General features: G+C 38.3%; 1 protein-coding gene across 3 annotated transcripts in view; it reads right to left on the bottom strand.

Moving 5' to 3' along the window:
- INPP4B (inositol polyphosphate-4-phosphatase type II B) overlaps nucleotides 1-22,906 on the bottom strand; it is a 225,206-nt gene that overhangs the window by 104,519 nt on the left and 97,781 nt on the right. For all 3 annotated transcript variants that reach the window (XM_037397011.1, XM_037397022.1, XM_037397002.1), the window contains exons 8-10: nucleotides 20,803-20,914; nucleotides 17,143-17,215; nucleotides 10,690-10,837 (exon numbers count right to left, since the gene is read on the bottom strand). In XM_037397011.1, coding sequence (XP_037252908.1) covers nucleotides 10,690-10,837; nucleotides 17,143-17,215; nucleotides 20,803-20,914 — 333 coding nt within the window. The remainder of the gene's footprint in view (nucleotides 1-10,689; nucleotides 10,838-17,142; nucleotides 17,216-20,802; nucleotides 20,915-22,906) is intronic.

Below are 22,906 nucleotides of genomic sequence, written 5' to 3'. Positions count from 1 at the left end.
GCCCCGGCACTGCCCGGCCCTTCCCCGCAGAGCTGCCTCCCCGCAGGCAGCCCCCAGCCCCTGCTGGTGCGTGGGGCTGTGCCCCCCCAGGGCAGGGCCTGGCACCGGCCTCTGCTGGGCTCCATCAGGTCCCTCCTGCCCAGCTCTCCAGCCTGCCCAGCTCTCGCTGGATGGCAGCGCAGCCTCTGGGGCATCAGCCGCTCCTCCCGCCTTTGTACCAGCCACCAGCCTGCTGAGGGGACGCTCTGTGCCTTCGCCCAGGTCACCGGTGAATCAGCTGAACGGGACTGGGCCCGGCGCTGAGCCCTGGGCAGCACCGCTGGCCACAGGCCTCCAGCTGGGCTCTGCGCTGCTGGTCGCAGCCCTCTCAGCTCTGCCGTTCAGCCAGTTCCCAATCTACCTCACTGTACGCTCATTTAGCCCACACTTCCCAAATTTATGTATGATTATGTTATGGGAGACGGTATCAAAAGCCTTGCTGAGGTCAAGGTAGACAACATGTACAACTCTCCCCTCATCTACCCAGCCAGTCATTCCATCCATCCAGGCTATCAGGTTGGTCAGGCATGATTTCTTTATTTCTCCTTGGTGAATCCATGTTGATTGTCCTGATAACCTTCTATTCCTCCACATGCTTCAAGATGACCTCCAGGATGAGCCGTTCCATCACCTTTCCAGGGACAGAGGTGAGGGTGACTGGCCTGTAGTTTCCTGGGTCCTTCTTGGGCTTTTGGGAGACTTGGAGTGACACTGGCTTTCCTGCAGTCCTCAGCCACCTCTCCTGTTCTCCATGACCTTTCAAAGATGATGGAGAGTGACTTGGCAATAACATCTGCCAGCTCCTTCAGCACTCAGGGATGCATCCCATTTGGACCCATGGATCTGTCAAGTTAGCTTAAGTGATCTCTAACATGATTTTCCTCTACCAAAGGGAAGTTGTCTTTTCTTCAGACTTTCTCTCTTGCCTCCAGGGTCTGGGAAACTGGAGGGCCAGCCTTGGCAGTGAAGACTGAAGCAAAGAAGGCATTCAATAGTCCACCTTCTCTGTGTCCTTTGTCACCAGGACACCCATCTCATTCAGCAGTGGGATCACATTTTCTCTAGTCATCCTTTTCCTACTGATGTACTTGAAGAAGCCCTATATAGTTTTTTGAATAAGCTATATAGGCATAATTCTGCTCCTTGTTAATATGACAACCGAAATCATACGATTGCACTGGAAGCAGAATTAAGATGTTTTGTTCATACATGTCCTTAAAAGTAACAAAATAGAAACAAAGATTACAACACATTAACTTGGGTTTACTAATGATGTACAGTTACTTTTTTCCATTTCATTCAACCTGAAGAACAGAAGTAGATGAATCAAATCAACTTTCTTCCATCAATACAAACTGGCAATGCTGTGACATGTCAATCAGCAGCAGTAACAGGACAAAATCATCATTTTCAACCACCCTTTACTTCAAAATTTGTAGGAGCTTAAAATAAGACATCCCATTAAATGAAAATCTCAGGGCTTCCTCCTATGAAAAGCTCATAAGATTTGTCAGGGTATACAATTTTATTTATTAGCAGTGAAGATATCTTGGCCCTTAATATTTAGGTTTTTTTATTTAATAGTTTCAGCAACAATGTTTGGACCTGGCTGAGCTCCTAAACTTTACTGTTCCTCCTATACAGAAATATTCTGCAAAGACTGCAGAAATACTACACAGCGAGAGGTGGGCACATCAAAGCACAACATTCAGAGCCCTCTATCCCATGGAAAACCCACTGCTGGGCCTCTGCTCTCCTGCCTCTAAGCCCACTCCTGGAGCTGTTGGTCCTGTACTCAACTCAAGCAACAGCAGGAGTAGAAACCCCTTATCTCAGATTAAAATACGCAACCAAAACCCAAAACTGGTTTAACCAGCTATGAGTGAACTCCATTGATGCCAACAGCAACGGGAAGGGAAAGCCCAAATCCCACCATTTTAACTTTAACATGTTTTCAAGGAATGTGAAATCCTGCTCTTATTGTCGACAAGGCTTTCATCTCAGAAACACATATGCCGTCACTGAAGTCTAAATACAGCCACTAGTATGTCATAAAAAGACACATCTTATCTGCATTTTTTTAATAAAGCAAGCACGCAGTTTTATAGTAACCTACAGCATATATATCATAGAAACTTTAAATAGCACATTTTCTAAATTTATTTCAATTTAAAAATACAGTATAACAGGATTACATGGCATAGGCACTGTTACTCCAAAACCAGCCTTCTTGCACACTTTCCACCTTTTTTTCCAAGTGCAAATATATAAGGCATCGGATTTAGATAGTATTTGTGTCTCGTGATTTCTTACTAATTGTCACTGTTGTTGTTTACTTGGTATAACTCTGAGTTATGGCTGAAAAAAGAATTATCTTTTCTGTATCTAAGCTCCATCAAGACTATTCTGTAGTATCAAGCTTTATTATCATTATTGTGAAGGGCTCCTCCCAAAAGTAAACAAACAGATTGAAGTAACATAATATTTTTGAAATTTGAAAGTTTATAGTTTGTACCAACACCCACAACAACAATCTTAAAAAACTCCTTTGTTTTAATAATACTATAATACTTGTGCCATAACCGTATACCTCTAAAAACGCACTTTGACCGGTAACTGTGTCAAACAACAATTGCACTATACAAGAAAATTAATAATTATAATAAATATTGGTTCTACAGTGGACAAATCAGTTATTTATGCACCTTTTCAGTGTAGCCATGGAATTTTGAATAGGTTGTCAACAGAGCAGTAAGCTCTGAGCAAACTCACTAGTGTTAGAACAGAGCTATTTATCATCTGCTCTCACCCCAAATCCCCTCTTAAAGACTTTTCCGAGTCTTTTCCAGGTAATTGCACCCATCACCATGACAGGTCCTGTGCTCAGCATCAGTTTCAACTCTTCTTACAGAATCAAATCCAAGCTTTGTCTACATCTTGCTGTTCAGCTCTTCAGACTGTCTCCTGGATAGCCTTTTCTGTCAATGCACAACAGAAACTCCCACCCAGGAGCACATCTCAACTTTCATTGTCTCCTGCCTCAATTTACTTCACTGGCTTCCTTGATGGCCTTGACCATCTTGCCACGCTTGTATCTAACCACAATGTGGATGTAAACGATCTGTCCCATCCCTCTTCCTCCACTTCAAATGTTAGCTAGTTCAATTATTTTTAAGCCTTTCTCAGGTACTTTCTGTTTTTCACATCCATTCTTCCCTTTAGTAGACTAATTATGCCAGCTTTCACTAAACACGTCTCATTACAGTTGAAAGCAGTTCCCCACTAAAAAAAATCTAAAATCTACCTGTTAGCCTTTCTTCAAAACTCTTTTCTGCTATTATGGCAGAAAAATCCAATATTGGATCCTGATCTACTGAAGGCACTATATAACACACTGATTGTTAAAGATTAATTATCATTGGTGTTAACACAACACAATTTCAAAGAGATGAAAAATTCTAAGAACAAGTTATGAGACTTCTCAGGATCCCACAGAACAACTAGAAATGTCATGAACCTTCATTTCAGGCTCCTACTTAAAAGCCAACAACTTATTTTTCTTGGAATGATATACTAATTTACATAGCTACAATTTGTGGGGACTCGGCCCTTTAGGGGATTGAGTTTTACCCAGCCTTCCTCTCCTGATGGAAAGCACAGTCATTGTACAAGCTGTTACACTGATATGCCGGATGGTTTAGATAGATCTGTGCCTGGATTGAAATATCTGTGCTTTTCTTTATGAACAACACATCAAAGCAACTAGGGATCCGTAAACACTATGTGACTGGATAAATTTCTGACATTACTAGCAGTTAAATACTGCTGCTATTGAAGTAAAACTACATGCAATTTTTTTGTTCTAAGAAAACACTCAATGAAGCCCATTACCAAATGACGGCTGAGCACCTAAGGCTCAGATTAATATTCTGCCTTCTAATTTATCAACTCATGCGTTTAGGTTTTTTTATTTTTAGGAACACCTTAGCTGCATGATTATAGCAAACTACTGAAAGTACTTGCAAGAGGCACAAATAATTTCCTGTATTATTAATGTTGATAATTTCTACTTAAACAGTTTCTGCTTTGTGCCACGTGCTGTAATAATCATAAACCAAACAGACTCTTTCTCATCACTGGATATAAGGATATAGGAACAGCTTAGAAGACTGAAGGAAACTTATTCAATGCTGAAAATGCAAAATACTGAATTCTATAGGGAGTACTTTGAATTAATGGCATGCACCATGTCCAAAAAGTATGTTAAGAAAGTCCTAATACTGAAACCATGTTCCAAATAAACTTGTTTTTGCATAACTAATGCTACCTTCAACAGTACAGACACCACTGTGGAAAGCACACTGGAAAGCTGTGGTCAGTGACAATAAAATCAAAATCAAGCAAAACCAGTGGCAAGTTATTAAGATGAGCAAGATGAGTCAGAAGGGGGCATTTTCTCAACGAACTTTTCTGGATCTGATTACTCTGTCTTAGACAAGGGAACAGCAGGAATAGCCATTTGCATCATTAAGGACACAGCACAAACCTTTACAACCTCTAAGATGAAGCTGAAAAAATCAGTGCAATTATATGAAGAAGAGAACATTATGAGGACATACGATAAAAGCACATAAACCACAAAATGAAGACGAAGTAGTGATTTTTGATTCATTCAGCTTCAAAAATCCAGTACTGCAATTCCCAGCAAAGCAAACATGACAAATTCAAAACTGTAAAAAGGAAGTGATTTTTACCTCTGCCAAGCAAAATTAGCTTCTGAAATCGACTTTCACAAAACATCAGAAGCAAAGTGCTTAGGAGGATTCAAAACAAGATGAGACATTTCTGAGATAATATTTGTAAAAGTTTTATAATATTCTAAAGGTGATAAAGTTCTGAATATTTATCAAACAGGAGCCTTGGAGCAAATATACACCATAAGCTTTGGGCCATGACTCAATCACTCATAAGTAAAGGAAGCTTAGAAGCTTCCTTTTAAGGAGAGCGCACAGAAATTATTTTTCCTAACAAATTTTACTTTAAACTCTACATGTTTATGGATAGGCATATAATCTTTTTTTTGTAGAATAGAAGCAGATAAAGTTACTCTGATTTTTCTTTACCACAAGTTATGGTCCTGTGATATACAGGCATTAACCCATCAAAACAACTTAACATTCTCTCCAGAAATAAAAGAATCATAGTCTTTTTACTCTATAGTTTCTAAAACAGACAAATAATTACTAAGGAGGATTTAATCCCTTCTGGGGAAGCTACCACAAAGACAAATAAATGGATATTTTCCTTTCTTTCCTAATAGTTTTAATTTAGAACCTCTTAAAAACAGTTGGCATTTTTTCTTTTCTTACAGAGCTTCCCAAAGCTATTTCAGATTCTGCTAAGTCTGATCTGACAGGTTACTAAAAACTCAATTGTAGCTTGTGCCTACCTTTTGCATGCCTTAAACATTTGTTTAAAAAAAAAAACAAAACCCAAACCAATCAAACGAAATCAACTAAACAAATCATCCCAAAAAGCCAAGCCACGAAACACATCAAAAATATTTAAAACCCTGTTTCTTCTATGTGTATGTGGAAAATGGACTGAGATTTGCCAAGGTTTGAGAATATTTTATATTGTTCCTGAGAGCCGAGTTTTTAAGTTCTTTTTGCATTTCTATCCACCACCATCTCCTTTTTATTACCCAAAAGCGTAGACAATATATAAGCTATATATCCCATTTCTTCCTTCCTGCCTTAAAACTTTCCCTTCCTTCAATAGTTTCTTACTGGGTATATCTCTGAAAGACTCAAGATTTTCAAACAGCATGATCATTTGAGGTTAATTCTATGATTTGCATTTAATAGCAGAAGATAATTCTCCTGCATTACACAATTGCAGAGAGTATCAAATTCAGTAATACTCAGAATGGCATCTGTGGAATTTACACTTGAATCTTAAATTATATTTTAGTAACTAGCAATGGTGTATAGAATTGGTTTAGGGTTGGGTTTTTTTGTTGTTGTTTTTAAATTTTACTGTTCATCAGGAAACAGTGGAATCCGCTTACAACAATGTTGCATGAGCCCTATGGTATAAGAAAAACATTTTACTCTCCTAGTTTATAACTTCATTTCTTTCTTTCAGCTTGCAATGATCTATGTGGCAAGATTAATCACATTATTAATTGCATGATTACTCAAGTATTTAAACAGTTTTGTAAGTTTCTGTTTTCTTTTTTCCCCAATTTATTAATCAGAGTACATCATTCAAAATAAACAGTGAGGATCTTTATGACATGAGCAACATAATAAAACCATACAAAGCTTTTTAAATCACTTTAATGCCTCTAATTTATATTCTCTGCACCCCCACTGACATGAACTGACAAAATTACACTCAACTTAGTGCTATTAGAACCACAGATAAGTACTGGTAAGTGCAAAATCCCTAGTTAACAACATAGTAATTCAAATGCTTTTTGTGATGACAGAATCTGAGTGTGTTAAAATAATTATAATCTTGAGAACAAGATTATTTTTTCCTTTGGTTTTGTATTGTCCTTCACCATGAAGTGGGAGGCTCTAATAACACTTACATGTTATATCATTTGCTCAATATGGACTTCTTTAAGACCAGAGCATGCTGTGCACAAATATAACATCTGGAAATTTTAGCAGCCAGTCTCTGAGAAGCATTGCTGACTGGTACAGAATGATTTTCTGGACTCTTAAAACCTGGGTGGATTTTGCAGAAAACAACAGAAACCCCTCCCTGACGGGACAGTCAGAATGTAAGTTAACATTTTGTAGCTTTCAGCACTGCTGAATAATAGGTAATGTTGTGCAGAGGTAACTATCACAAAACAAACCAGGTAATGTTACTCCTTTCCAATGCACTACCACTTTAAATATCCAGTAACAAAGTAAAGCCCAGCAAATTTTACTTCATTTAGTTTAATACGAAAACTCCTCTTAGACTTTCACGGAGACCATCTTTTCCAAAATTAGTTATGAACAGCAAGATCAAGAGGACAGAGAATTAAATAGTGTTCATACATGACAATATATTCTATCCTTTAGTTTATAAATTAATGTATTTTAAACTGATCATGTTTGAGGAGGGCTCAAATTGTCTAAACACCACTCACAAAAGTTCAGGTTACACTTACATTCATACACTTGTATTCCTCTATGGAGTAACTGATGGAGAATAAGAAAATAAAGTTTTTACATACTTTTTGATGCACAATGGGGTAAATACTGCATCTGCCTGTATTTGAACTACATTTTACTGACACACTTTTAAGTGTTAAAAAAAATTACTTCTTTGAACATTTGTGCTAGGTAGTTATTTGAAGTAAGGTTTTACAAGTCATTAAGTGGATAGAATGTTAACAGTGCCCGTCAAAATGTGGTTGATTCAGCTTCAGAAGTCATGGTCAGTTTACTCAGAATAACTTCTGTTATGCTATTACCTCTTATCAATACAATGTTTTTGCAGTGCAATTGCTCAAAAATAAGTAATGTAAAAAATAACACACAAACGTCTGGAAAATTCAATGCCTGCTCCCAACATGTAGCATTTCTGCCTGGGGCTCCATTTCTCTATAGAAGTCGCATATTAAAAGGTAGTAGAAAAAACATCCATCTCTCGGACAGTCTGAACTTTGTCCTCATTCTGTAACGTTACGTGAAAGAAATCAGAAAACAGACAAACAACATAGATTTGCACAAGAAAAGGCTGCTGGAGTTGGGACAGGACAGCCATCCCTGATGCAGGAGGAAAGCCTGAGTGTGCTTTATACTCCAGAGAGAGGGTTCAAGGAAAGTTCAGCAATTTATCCCTGAAATTTGTTTATGGGTTGTGACCACAAATGCCATGGGCTAAATTGAGCTGTAAGTAGGTGGAATTGCCTTCCAGCCCAAGGTGAGTTTGGTTCCAAGGGACTCAAAAGAGCTTTAGTGGCAAATCAGAGACACGTGTACTGCAGCTTCTACTACAGCCTCCTAATTCTCTTGCTGTGCTGATCGAGTGCAACACAAGTTATACCTGCAACTCCAAGCTTAGATTATATGGGTCAACTAACTTTCTGAACATTTACTGTAAACTACTAAGTTTTTTTTATAATCGTTAGGTTTGAAGAACTACTGGGCTAATCTGGCATGATAGATGCAAAATATCTGGACAAGATTTGTGTGAAGAAATATTAAAAACAGAGGAAAGGACTCACTGGAAAACCTTGAAGAGGAAACAGAAATAATTTCTTCATAAAAAAACATCAAAGAGGGCTACATGACTCTTACTAAAACAATAAAAATGACTGATCATATAGCTCCTATTAAAACTTCTTCCAGGGAGGTTTGAAGGATAAAATCTTTAATGCCTGCATATCTTTAAAAACATTTTTCCATGCTGAAATAAAAAGTCAAAAAATCATAGAGGTTACATATTTCAGAGTATCATGTCAGTAAATGAAAAAGTTTGGTTAAGAATGAACACTGCAGTTGTATCAAGAGATGAACGATCTTAAGAGCTATGAGAAAAGGGAATTTAAATGATAATTTAAAATACAATACTGAATGGCATTAACACTTCGCTTGGATATTTTTTCTAGGTAATTGTTTCAGACCTGACTTCACTGAAGCCACAATAGGAATAAAATGAAACAGGCTGATAAGAAGTGGCCTCTGAGACAAAAATATTTGTTCTTTTATACTAACTGGCGAAAAAAGATGCAGAGAACAATACTTCAAAAGAGAACAGCCTCAAGGTAAGTGTAGGTTTTATACAAGTTCAAGAACTAACATAACAATATCCTGCTAACATTGTTTTTCTAGTTTACAAATGTAAGAAGTCCACAAGAACACGCATCTTTGTGATTATTTCAAAAGGCAAAGCCCATACAAAGCTGAAGCTCAAACCTACACCCTTACACAATGATTGGTGACACAGATGCCTGTATTCTCGCCATTCGCTAATACTCTACCACAAGTTGTTGCTCCTCTTGGCTGGTCTTACCTTATCACTCAGATTGATACAATCACTTTGTCTCTCTCCCTCTCACGCCCGCACTTTCTACTAGGCTTGAACAGCTAACGACAATGGCAGTCAGGAAAATCAGAACCACTTGCCTCAAACTTAGAGCAACTTTCATTCTGTTTCTTTCTCAAAGCTTTTCTTTATTTTGGTGAGTATTGAATAATCATTAAAAAAACAAACCACGGTGATTCTTTACTATGCCTTCATCCAAGGAGGTGAATGCTATAATATGAAATAACAGCAAGCACTACTACTTGCATTATGCCTTTGGAGAGAATAACGCAGTAGTAGTAAAAGTGGTTAAAGTAATCCTCTAACATTTAAAAGGCATTTACCCAGGGGGCAAATTAAAATCTGGGAAGTGGATGAACTGTGCAAGTCACCATAATCTATTTTTACTACTTACTAAAAAATCCTCACACATTAGTATTCTCAAACAAGATCATGCCATAAATGCCTAAACACAGTATTAAATTAATAAAATGAAGTATTATAACAATTCATATGATTTTTATAAGCCGTCATCACCATACATAAGTATGTATCAGCCCGTTGACTTCATTAAAAGCAAGATTCTGGTCTCCCACATGCTGTTCTATTGGCATAAAAAGATCATACAGAAGCAGCAGATGGGGTAAATGGAAAAGAAAAGAAGCTCCTTTTGCAGGACAAACCACCACTGTAAACAGCCACAGGCAACCCCCTCTGATGGAGGGAGCTGCCTGAAAGTACACAGGATGGCTTTGGGATGCAGCAGTAGCTCACAGTGTTACTCTTATACGTGAGGCCAGATGCCCACCCATGTGTGAGGCAGCTTGCATGGGGTAATAGGCATTATCTCCTACCTCATCCAGTGTCATTGGAAAAAGAACATATGCTTTTAAGGAAGCCCTGGACTGCCTAAAGTATTTTTTTCCCACAGTTGTATCAGCACAGCTTACAAGCATTCAAGGACAGGCTGCCATTTCAGTCGTTAGAGTGGGAATTCAGACATAAAAAGGATTTTGGGACACCTGTGCTCACTATCCTCTTTTTTCCTAGGCCATACATATTATAGTGATCCTCAGATATCCCTGCTGGTTACAAGGCCAATCCAGCAAAGTTTTCAAACTTACGTTACTTGGTATCCTTTTCTTATGCAGATCGATTTACATTAGTTAAAGGAATGTGATTTATATTCTCATTGCTCATCTATTAACTACAAACATGTCATTTTCCATTGTTTGCATGATGTCTGTATGTGACATTAGCACTGCCCAGTCACAAAGCCAAACACACTACAATATAGTTCACACCCTTGTCATGTTGTTTCTTTATAAAATGTTAACTTTTCAGAGTATTCATAATGGTAACCAAATGTTGATGCTTACACATTTAAAGACCACTCTGTAGCACAGTTCATTGCTCAGAACTCATGAAGTCACTGGAGTCCTAAAAATTCTGAGGCATCAATTCTGTTGTTCAGTTACAGCTGTAAATTCTTAGCAGCCCAAAAGAACACTTTTACCTATTTCATACCACAAACTGATATTTTAGCTCATCACTTAAACTATTCCAACTCAGAAAAATAAAATTTAGTATTTACTATTGCTACTTCTTCTTCCTTACCTTCTCATATCCTCCTTTATGTGCAGATTGATCAGTTCTTTAGGAACATGGAAAGAGAGGGTGGTCTCAGCCATCTGTTCTCGGATCCGCATCCACTTGTTGTCAGAAGTAGGGAATCTGTATAACTTACTGATTGGGTTTTTTAACACTGCAGAGAGGAAAAATTATATCATTGCTTTACTGTGGTTATATGACTCTGAAAATTTATGACAACAATTTCATCCAAAAATAATACATTATTTCCCCCCTTGCTTCCAGAATTAATTTTAGAACCATTAAAATTCTATTAAAAACATTAATTTTTTATTTAATTTATTATAGCAGCATGTGGAGGACAAAGTATTACTATTACAGTATAAATCACATTTTACCCGCACAGTAGGTATCCTGTGAATTTAGCATTTCAGTATAGTGAGAATGTAAATTATGCTCTCTATTCTTACACTTCAGGCACAGTTAGGAAAAACAGAATGCACAAACAATGAATTCACATACAGTCAATACCATCACTTACCATCTGCTAGAATCACTCACGTTGCTAATAAATTACATGGGACAAGTGAAGCATGCCTCAGAGTTTAGCTGTATCTGATGCATCTTCTCCATGATATGCACACAAAGTCATTAATACAAAGAGATGGTGTGCATCTACATTAAAGGAAACTTGACTACTGACATGGTCAAAAGGACACCATTATAAAGTCAACTTGAACATTGACATGGTCTGCCACTACACAAAAATAAATATAACAATCCTGTAAATACATCACACACACTGCTCTCAGATCACTATTGTAACTTGATGTAGGAAAATCATGTTACTTGATGTCTTGGAAGGTTATGCTTAAAACCCACCATGTATTTTATCTTAAACTCTCACATATTGGCTATGTTTCCATTCCGATCTTACAATGATGCTTTATAATAAACGTGGGAAATTTCTACTCTTTCCTTTCCTTCTGTTCCCTCCACACACACACCCCCAACCCTCCCCCTTCTTAATTAATTTTTCAGAAAGTGCAAATGGGGGAAAAGCTGAGAAAGAAAAGTTTTGTTTAACTATTTGACAAGCTTACTTGGAGACAAATGACTGTCATTTAGCACATGCATCCACTGCTTCCTAACTCAGAATGCCTTTGGACAGCCATCCAAATTCTCCAAGAGTACCCTTCTATCAGCCTTCTGGAAAAAGCTGCCATAGAGCAGGCTCCCATTGATCTGCCACTGAATGGCCTATAACTCAAAGGAATGCATTTCCCATGTGTGTTGCGAGGAAACTGCTACTGTCAAAACGACATCTACTAATAGGAATTTCAGCTTCACAACTCACTGTCACCGTTACTGCTTATGTACGATGATTTATAGGGAATGAAAAACATAGACCAAGTTACTGAAGATATACAAACTGTCTTCCCTATCTAATCAAACTGCTTTTTAACAGAAGTCCTTTAGGAAAGGCCTAAAACAAGACCTCAGATTCAAGGATACCTGCGATAACATTTATTGTTCATAAAGAAAGGAATGTTGTAAATAATGTTTAAGTCATTATAGATGAATTCTGTTCTCACCACCCTACTGAGATCTCTTTAATCACTGGTCTGATGAGAAATTAGAAGCCTTTTTAGAGTAGTTTTGCCTTTATTAGTGATTTTACTTACAAAACCGAAATTCTGACTTAGGGTGATAAAATAAGCCTAATAGATCCTTATAGCTACAGCATATAAAACCCAGCAATTTTTCGTTACTACTAACAACCAAAATACCTCAATGCTCAAGCATCTTTACACACATGTTATGGCTTCAGAATCCTCACCACACAGACTAACTATCATCCCCTACTAAAAAAAAAGCATCTCCAAGTCCTGTACCTATGATCAACTTATACCCAGTGCCTGGCCTTTATTATATTACTTAATTAACATCTGCTGTAATGCTTTCCTTATTTTCCTCCTCTTTTGCTGAGATTCTTCTAATTAACAAAATCAGTTTTGTCAATAATATTGAAAGCTTCTGTCAATCCGCAAAGTAGATAAATGGCACTGAAAATCTTCCATTAACAAAATAGGGAATGACAATCAGGAAGAGCTCAAGAAACTAAGGGCTTATTCAGGTCTGCCCTTAAAAAGAAACCTGCCAAAACAGATGATAATTTTGAGTTAGTTTTTTGTTGTTGTTGTTGTGCCACCTGTTTGCTAAGAAGCAGGCTGACCGTTTTTACCAGGACATTTCACCAGGACATTTTACCAGGACACAAAAGGCTCTTTTCTCTATTCTACCTTTTTATATCTACTTCCTAAGAAGATATTAAAGGATGTTATTCCAAGAACAGCCCTTAAATTTGCACTCAGAAACTATTACATTAAAAAATTGACATTTGTCTGTGAGAACATAATGCACATGTTCAGCTCCACAATCTCTTCCCTCCCATCTCCTCACTATTACCACCACCATCATGGGAAAAAAACAAAACCAGACAAAAAAAAAAAACAAACACCTGACAGGACTGCAGGATAATAGCCAGGGAGACTAGGAATCACTTTGAAAATGTGGATCCAAAGTTGTGACTTTTCTTATTGTCAGAATTATTAAACTACTTTTCAGGTATTACCTCCGAGCCTGAATTTTCTGATGAGGATAATTTCAAGTGTGTTGCAAGTTTTAAAAAATGGCCAAAACATTTCTCCATGGGTTTATAAAGAAAATTGCATTTACAAAGTCAGAAAAAAAGCCTGGGAATTTTGTTTTCGCAAGGAATCCAAATAATTCCCATTTGCAGTATTGGTAAAGCTTGAGATTGTCGATGAGAGTAGCACAGTATGTTTTTCTTATATACCAAACTACTGAAGTCATGTGAGTCCGTAAAAATCTCAGATGTGTTTTGCTTTCAAATTACAACAGAACTGCTTTCTAATTATAATTGTCTAGAATAGTCTAAAACATAAAATAATTAAAATTGTCTAAAAAAGAAATCCAGAAGTCATGTAAAACCACCCAAAGAGTAAGGATGGCAAGACTAGATCTTGTTTTTATAAAAGATAGTTATTAAAATGAGTGAAAGTTTCATAAAGGTAATCCTTCCTGTATTTAGACAGCGACCATGAAAGGCACTGGGGGGAAAAAAAAAATCCAGATGAACTGCAGTGGTTAAAAAGAGAAAAAACTATTTTAAAAGCCTTTCTCTGTAGCATGAAACCTAAAAGCCAATGCCATATATTTAACCATCCATATTTTTTGACATTCCCATTTTTAAATTTAAAGACCTCTGTGCTTTTTATTCCATGCAATATCTTTTATACTGCTTCCCCGCAAGTAAAATCAAAAATTAATAAAAGATTGAATACTCTGTTTTCATTTTTGTTCCCTATCAAGCATAGATCAAAGTATACCACCACCATATACTAATTTATTAGCAGTGTTTCTATTTATATCTTCCTTTGTAGCACAGGTGTATTATGAATATCATTTCATGAAGATAAATTTCAACTTACTTAATCTTTGCTTAATTTCAATTACCTTATTCTTTTTTTTAATTGTAAAGTGCAATTTGTTTACATGCAAACAATTGGCAAACTCTCCAGTGTTATAAATAAATAACTGAATTTTGAGACACATAAATATAATCTCTTGGGGTATAAATGGAACAGAGAGAAGCCTCTGTGAAATACGGTACTCATTCCCACTCACTCAATAAGTGCCTCATAACTCACTTGAGGGCTGCGAGTTCCTTGTATTAAGATTTAAATTTCAGAAGAATGCCAATGTGCATCTATGCCTACAGGCTTAAAGATTCACACAGGGGTATTTTTTCAGTTTCATAGTTTTGAAGGCCTGATAAACAACATGAAACAGAAAGAACCAGAAATACAACAGTATACACATGTACTAAATACATATGTATATGGAATACATACTGTACTGTAGATAGTTCTGTATGTACACAGCAGGGAAAGTAGTGTAGGCAATATTGATGTTATCAGGTTGCCTGTAACATACTTCTAGCACATGACTGATCTTATTCTTTTCCCTTCAGTCCTAGTTTTTGATTGCCTTTAATTTTGCCACACTGAAATTTGGCTTAAACTGATTATTTTTAAAAATTTTCAGTTAAGATGCTCCAGCTGCACCAAATGAGGCCAGAAACCTGCAAAGAAAGGTCTGTGCTTCATAAACTTGAATACTGACAGTAAATCTTTAACAGATATATGCATTTTTCTATAATACCATGGCAATCCACCCAGACCTGAGAACAACATAAGCCTTGGGAAAGAAATCTCAGGATGTGAAAAACTTAAAACTTGAACTTAACACCTCATACATGCACCAACGATCTACCTTTATTGAAAGTTATTGCATGCTTCCCAGCTTCTAACACCAACAAAACTGTGCACATGTCATGGTACAGAGTGGATGAATACATTTTTGGGCAGAGCTAGCATGTGGTACAATATGCTTAAGGGCAGTGCTGGTACTCAAATGAGAAAGTCAGTCTTCAAGAAACACAGACAGCTTGATGCACATGAAGCCCAGTCATGGAGGCATGTTGGGGAAGAAGTATGAAAAAGTCAGAAGTCTAACAAAGTCTGGGAAAAGGCTGAGGAGAGCTAAAATTTTCTGAGAAAAGGAATTGGGAATTCAATAAAAACAGTGGGACCGACAAAACCTGGAACTAGTGCCAGGTGTCAGCAGGGAAGTGGAGGCAACGCTGGGGTGAGAAGAGGAAGTCACAAGTACAGGAAACAGACTGGAGAATAAGTATTTATTAGAACAAACTTCCTGTGACTGCAAACTCTTTCCAATATCCTGCGTGCTGTCACTTCTTGCATATGCATGTGCAGTTCTGCTCTCTCCCCTCTGCTTTTTTAAAAAACAAAAAATGGCAAAAACCTTCAGGGGTTGTTTGACTTTATAAGCCCTACCAATGTTGGGTGGGGTGGAGGTTTTGGTTTTTATATTGTGTGTTTGTATATGAGAACATTAAACATAGAAATGTTAAGCACTGTCTTGATATACTGTAGAATCATGTGCAAATACTTTTGACGAAGTGATCTAGACTTCATTATCCATAAAACTGACATCTACTTTGGAAGTTCAAACAGTTCTGACAAAATACATTTCCCAAACTACAGCACTTCCCCATTCAAAAAACCTCAATAGAAATCCTGAGACAAACTCACCCAAACAGAGGCAGCAAACTGAAGAAAAAAAAATAATCAGTCGTGAATCTAACATTTTCTCTGAACAGAAATGTCATTTCTTTAAGACCCACTTATCTGGATGACATACAGGATCAGAATCAAAGAACGACTGCACTGAATTAGACCAAACCATTCAACTGGCTCTGTATCTTTTCTCCAAGAAGAGCCATAAATAGATACCTAGAGATGCAAGACACTCTCCCTGCCTCCAGCTATTTTCAGTTCAGGAATTTCCGGAGCCAGATGTAGTTCCTGTGCATTTAGTAATCCTCAATGAATAACTTTTCCACAAACATATCTAGCCTCACACTGAACCGATGAAAAGAAACGGCAGTTCTGAAGAAGAAATTTTTCACTACTTCTAATCTAGTCTCAACAAATCACGGAGAAAAATTACAGCATTCATACATACATGGAAAACCCTATTTTTTGGAGGTTTCTAGTGCTTCCTTCAGACTACAAAATTCATCTAATAATGCTGTCCTATCAGTGAGGCCATATGAAAAAGTTTCTCTAAAGGTTTTAAAACTTCAGTAACATTTCTCCTCAACTGTATGCAACAAATACACAGAATTCTTGACAGCGCTGTGGTTTCAGATGACCCATATAACTTATTTGTGACATTGTTACTGCAGAGTAATGGAGATTCAGAAACTTGGGCTAATAAAACTTTTATGGTCCAGCATATCAGCATGTAATATTTCTCAGTATGATGAAAGAGAAATAGATCTAGTTCAACACCATACACTCAAGCACAGAGTTGACCTAGAATTGAGAATACCTTGCCAACAGCTTCCTTCATTTTAGGACATATACCTTCCAGATCAAACTGAAATTGCTACTTCATCAGCTATAACAGAGATTAATTCTCCAGGGTATTCAGTTACCAATAATGTATAATTACTTTAACAGAATGTCACACAATGACATGACAAAAAATTATGAGGTTAATGCCATGCCCACTGAAGTCACTGACAGTCTCGAAAATCATTAAACAGTAAAGATGTAGGAGTGGGAGATTTTAGCAGTGTTTCAGAAAGCATAATTGACATACGTTTCCAGAAGTTTTCCTCACAATTCTCAGTAAAATAATATTGTTAAATATGTATAAAACATTAAAAAATTAAACTTTGTAAATTTTTTTTTGAAAAGTGTATTATTTGAAGAGTATTTTTAGAGCCCTGCCCCAAAACTTTGTGATTTCTTCAGAATGTGACATCACATTGCAACAGTCATCTTTTACAAACGTTATACTTACCTGCATTTAACGAAGGCAAGTTGTCTTTACCACTTATGCCCTCACTGGCTGTACATTCACGAACCAATGCACACTACAAAAGAAATGCAACCACACATGTAACACATTCAGTTGTTACAAGGAAATTCAGAACAGTTTATAAATGGCAGACTGAAAAATATCACTATCACTGATATTATAACTTCTCAACCCTTAATTATAATTTACATTTTTCTCCTTATATTTCTTTCCCAATATACTTCAACATAATGAGAATTAAAGCAGAGAAAATGGCAAGATCAGCTATTCCATAATAAACCAGAAAGGTTTCCTACCAATGCAATGGCAGAGGTTAAAATAATTTCTTACAGGTTCTGTGCTTTCAGAGTTGTCTTTAGACAAGGCAGTTTGCACATGCACAGTGTCAGTAAGCACTCCATGAATTTTTAAACAAGGGCAAAGCAGAAACCACAAAAAGTCTTTAAAATGTGCTTGCAGTTTGTGATTAAAGTAATTTGTTATAGAAGTGAATTGGAAGATTTCTTTTATGAGATTAGTGTATAAAATAAAAGTATAACAAGTTTATGGGAAAATCAACTGGTGCAATCCTATGTTAAATGTACTAGGAAGTGTATTTTTAATGCTCCACCTCCCCCCACTCAGAAAAGACACCAGATAGCTTCTAAAGATGATAGGGAGCTCTGTTCCCAGGGCTTCCCCAGTTTCTGGATGTTCTGTTGCAGAGCTTGAAGCAGAGAACAAGATGTAGGATCACATAATCATTTAAGTTGGAAAAGACCTTTGAGATCATCGAGTCCAACCGTTAACCTCACATTGCCAAGCCCATCACTAAACTATATCCCTAAATGCTACACCTACGCGTCTATTAAACACCTTCAGGGATGGTGAGTCAACAACTTCCCTGGGCAGCCTGTTCTGATGCTGGAAAACCCTTCTGGTGAGGAAATTTTTCCTAATATCCAATTTAATCCTCCCCTGGTGGCAGTTGATATCTGAGATTGAATTTAACTATCACCTTACTCTTCCAGGAGTAATTCCCTGCATATAGTTTATCTAATGAGTTAGCAAAGCTAATTCAGAACTTATTTCTTAGAAATAATTCATGAACTCTACACTCTCACAATCTCATCCTCACTACGAACATATAAACCAAGACTCCATAAAACTAAAGATTCCTTTAAAGATCACAGAAAATAGAGCTGTCACAAGGTTGGTCTTTCCTGACAAGTATTAGAAACCCCTAGAAAGACACTATTAAAGCCTTCTTGCTCCCCAAGCTAGACACAGCTCATTAATCACATCTCAAATAACTGTGAATAGTCCCATTCTACATTTTGAAATCGAAGAACAGGGAAATGAAAGAGAAGGCTGAAAAAACAGTTCATGCTGCATATTGTAGTGGGTTTGTGTGGCAAGGTTTTGGTAGCAGGGGGGCTACAGGGGTGGCTTCTGTGAGAAGGTGCTAGAAGCTTCCCCCATGTCTGATGGAGCCAATGACAGATGGCTCCAAGAGGGACCTGCTGTTGGCCAAGGCTGAGCCCGTCAGTGAGGGTGGTAGATAATGTATTTAAGAAGAGGAAGAAGTTACTGTGCCACAGCGGCCAGAGAGAAGAGTGAGACTATGTGAGAACAACAACTCTGCAGCCCCCCAGCTGGGGCAGGAGGAGGCCGTGGGGGCTCCAGGCACTAAAGCAGCGATTCCCTGGCAGTGCCTGGTGGGGCAGGCTGTGCCTCTCAGCCCACGAGGGGCAGATCCCCCCCCAGCAGCCCCTGGGACCCCAAACCAGAACAGGGGGTGCCCGAAGGAGGCTGTGATACATGGGAGGGACCCACACTGGAGCAGTTTGTGAAGAACTGCAGCCCATGGGAAGGACTCACGTTGGAGAAGTCCATGGAGGACTGTCTCCTGTGGGAGGGACCCCACGCTGGAGCAGAGGTAGAGTGTGAGGAGGAGGAAGAAGTGGCAGAGACAACGTGTGATGAACTGACCGTAACCCCTGTTCCCCATGCCCCTGCACCACTGGAGGGGAGAGGGTAGAGAAATCAGGAGTGAAGTTTAGCCTGGGAAGAGGGGAGGTGTACGGGGAAGGTGGTTTTAAGTTTTGGTTTTATTTCTCATTATCCTACTCTGATTTGATTGGTAATAAATAAAACAAATTTCCTCATGTCAAGTTTGGTTTGCCTGTGACAGTAACTGGTGAGTGATCTCTCCCTGTCCTTATTTCAGCTCATGAGCTTTTAGTTATATTTTCGCTCCCCTGTCCAGCTGAGGAGGGCAGTGATGGAGCTGCTTCAGGGGGCACCTGGCCTCCAGCCAGGGTCAACCCACCACACATATCTTGTGGAAGTTTTATAGCATAAAACCAGAAAGATTTCATAGTGATTGTTGGCTTCTTTGGAACTGGTCCCACTGGTCCCTTGTTTTAAAAGGGCATTGAAGTACTCTGAGAAGAACGGTGAAAAAAAGTGTAAAAACTATCCTCAGAGTTTGGCCCAAAAAAGGAGACTGTTTTGGCTGAGTAGAAAAGATATTCAGAACAATGCCCTTTTCTCCAAAAATACATTCTTATATGTTACTTCCATACAAAAAAAATTGCAGTCCTTAATTTTACATTCCCTGTAGCATTATGTAAAATATCTTTTTTTTTTTTTTTTTTCCATGAAAAGCAGAATACACCATAGTGTATAGCAGTACACCATATTATTAGAGCTGCAAAAATTCTGTCAGTAAGAACAGGGCTGCAGAGGCAGACACCAGGAGGAAGCAACTCTGTACAGGTATGTCAGTTGCCATCAGTCAGGGATGCAGTTAAAGAGACCTTTTTATTAACTGCAAATCATTCAAACCCTGATGTCCTCATTCTGAGCAGTCATTTCTGAATCTCTCCCAAGCCCAAATCTCTTGCCATCATAGAGACCGCCCACCTGTTTCACCCTCCCTCCTTTGGTTCTCCATTCCTCTCAAATCCACTCCCTCCATACCTTCTCCAGCTCCAGCCTCCACTGCTTTTGCCTGCAACAGCTTGCCTATTTAAGAGCATTTTTGCTCTTTTTGAGCCCTTCTGTCCTTCTCTTGTCCTGAACCATGAGCACCCCAACTCAGAATCCCTACATACACCCTCCAGTCAATTCTGTCTTATGCTAGCACACTGAGGCACCATTGCTGCGCCACCCTTCCCACTGATTTTCCCCACCACTGTGTGCTCCCATGAAATGCAGCAGAACCTGCCCCTTTGGAAGGGGATTCACCTCTTCTTTGGCTTGCCTGTCTGTCATTCTTTCCAGGTTTTCAGTATTGTGGGCAGAGGTTGCACGTAAAAATCCACATGAACAGGACTTCAAGGGCAGAAAACAGAGCAACTGTCCAAGGGAAAAATAAGTCAGATTTATGTCATCTCTGGATGGACAGTTTTTTGATCAGGATTGATTAAATATGATCAGTTGAGGTCAAAGCAAGCTCTTTTCTTCCTAAAGAAGGGGAGGGACTAGGAAACTGAGGATAGAATATTACTGTGTACATTTTCATGAAAAACTATTTTTAGTTTAGGAAGATCAGGGAATTTTTTGTTTAAATTCTTAACCCAATTTGGAATTAGTAATGTAGGCATTTGGTACAGCTGATCATTCTAATTAACTTTGTGCAACGAACTGAGTTTCTACCTTTTGATCCTGGGCATCTGTTGTGATGTGGTCCGTTTCCCCATCTTCTAGCTCACCCATCTTCACAAGATTGACTTCAATGGTACCAACTGTCCTTCCACCATCAGAAGTCCTAGAAAAAAAACAACCCATGACATTGGGTCATTTGCAGTACTTTATTCCTTCAGTAAAAATATTGTCAGTAAACACTTAGTCCCCTCTCCATTCTGTATAGCTGCAGTCACCTGTATTGAACTTATTATTGACAGTCAAAAAAACAAATGCTAACAATAAGGCATGTTATATTTTCTCCAAGTTCCTTATAGCAATGAAAGTTTTCATCACGGAACTGAGGATGGGCAAGTGCTATAAATGGTGGAAGAATCCACGAACATTGCCAGTTTTCATTCCAGCCATTACTCTGTCTGTGGACCATCAGAGAAAGGACTGTAACGCTGTACCCGTATGCCACTCATGAACTGCAATCTCACTGCACAGTACACTGCTTTGTTTCCCAACATAATCTGCAAAGGAAGGACGTGCTTAGTATATTAATAAACCTCCTGCTAAACCAAAATAATGAAACTAATCTCAATATCACTTTTCCTTTTCTAGTCCCTCCACAGAGTAATTATTCAGCATCAGTCCCATGTCTTTAACTATATAGCAGAAAATAATATAGTTCCAGGTGAATTCCTTTATTATTACCTCCACAAATGGTTCAATTAAGCAAAAATAAGTAGCAATTCAGATTTCCAAACAAAAGCACTTCTCACTATCTTTTAGAAGAAACAAGGGTTTAAACTCCAAACAGATTTCACTGGCAGCTAAACATCAAGATTAATGGCACAGTCTATCTCCCCTGGCTTTTTTGAACAGCTGGAATTTTTGAAAGGAAGGAAAGAAGGGTAACAGATCATTTAATAATAATGAGGAAAGTATGACAACAGTCACCAAGCAAAAATCATCAAAAGGAAATGATGAGAGTAAGTTTAGCAGAATTGCAAAAGCACGGAGAGGAAGAAAAATGAAAAATGAGTTTGGGGCAATACTGTGTATAATCTCAGAAGCGAAGATGAGAAGTGATGAAGCAAGACGAAGGAATACATAGAAAAGAGACTAGAGGGCTGCCAATAAAAAAGAAAAAATTACCTTCACAAGCAGTAATACTAGAAAAAAAGTGTTTCCATTAAAATCTGCCACATACGTAGGGCAATCCTCGCTGGCAGGAAAGCATTAAAACCCCTCCAACTCAGACACCTTTCCAGAGCTTCAAAGAATAGTCCTCACGTTATATTAGTACAAGAAGGAAATATTCCCCAACCACCCTCCTCCCCATTTCACCAGCCGGGAGACAGACTGCAGCCCGAGCAGCGGCTGCCAGACACCCCGACGCACAGCGCAATGCTGCATGGAGGTGCCCCCCCCAGTTCTGCTGGTGCAGGATGGCTCCATGCACCAGGTCCTGCTGGGAGCCCCCCAGCAGCACCATGCTGGCGCCCACCATCGTCCCCCGCTCTCAGGCAGGGCAGGTTCAGCTCAGCTTTGCCACGCTGACTTCTGCCATGCGCAGGCTTTCCCAGGGTACTTGCTCATGCCCCAGGACCCTGTCTCTGCACTGAAGTCCCCCAATTTTACACAATCTGTATTTCTGCATGCAGTATAAGGCCTTAATTAAGTCAAAGTATGCCGGCTCTTTACACTGACTAAAGTTAAGTGCATAGGTTAGGCTTTTCAGGCATGGCTACTTATTTATCATGCTAAATCAAAATTTTCATTTTTTACAGTAGAGTCTCAAAATATAGCTACCCCCAAGCTTCAAATTAAAATAATTATTTTGGTTGCAAATCATTATGCTTGAGTGTGCAACTCAGTAGAATACACTCATCTTGCAACTACACAAATTAAATACATTCTTATATAAAACCTTGCAAAATACACAATTCTTCATATTTTACATGTTTCACTACTTTATTTGCTATAAGCCAAATTTATTACCGAGACTAGAATAAAGGAATAATTAAAAATAAACCAATTCCAGATAGCCTTGCAACCAAAGGAGCCACATGAATTAGCAAAATGTACAAAAGAAAAGTAATGAGGAAGAAGGGTTCAATGTCCAAAG

This window comes from Falco rusticolus, chromosome 1 (genome assembly GCF_015220075.1).
Source record: "Falco rusticolus isolate bFalRus1 chromosome 1, bFalRus1.pri, whole genome shotgun sequence".
NCBI lineage: Eukaryota > Metazoa > Chordata > Aves > Falconiformes > Falconidae > Falco > Falco rusticolus.
Note: the sequence above shows the minus strand (reverse complement) of the source record. Positions and strands in the feature narration are given on the sequence as shown.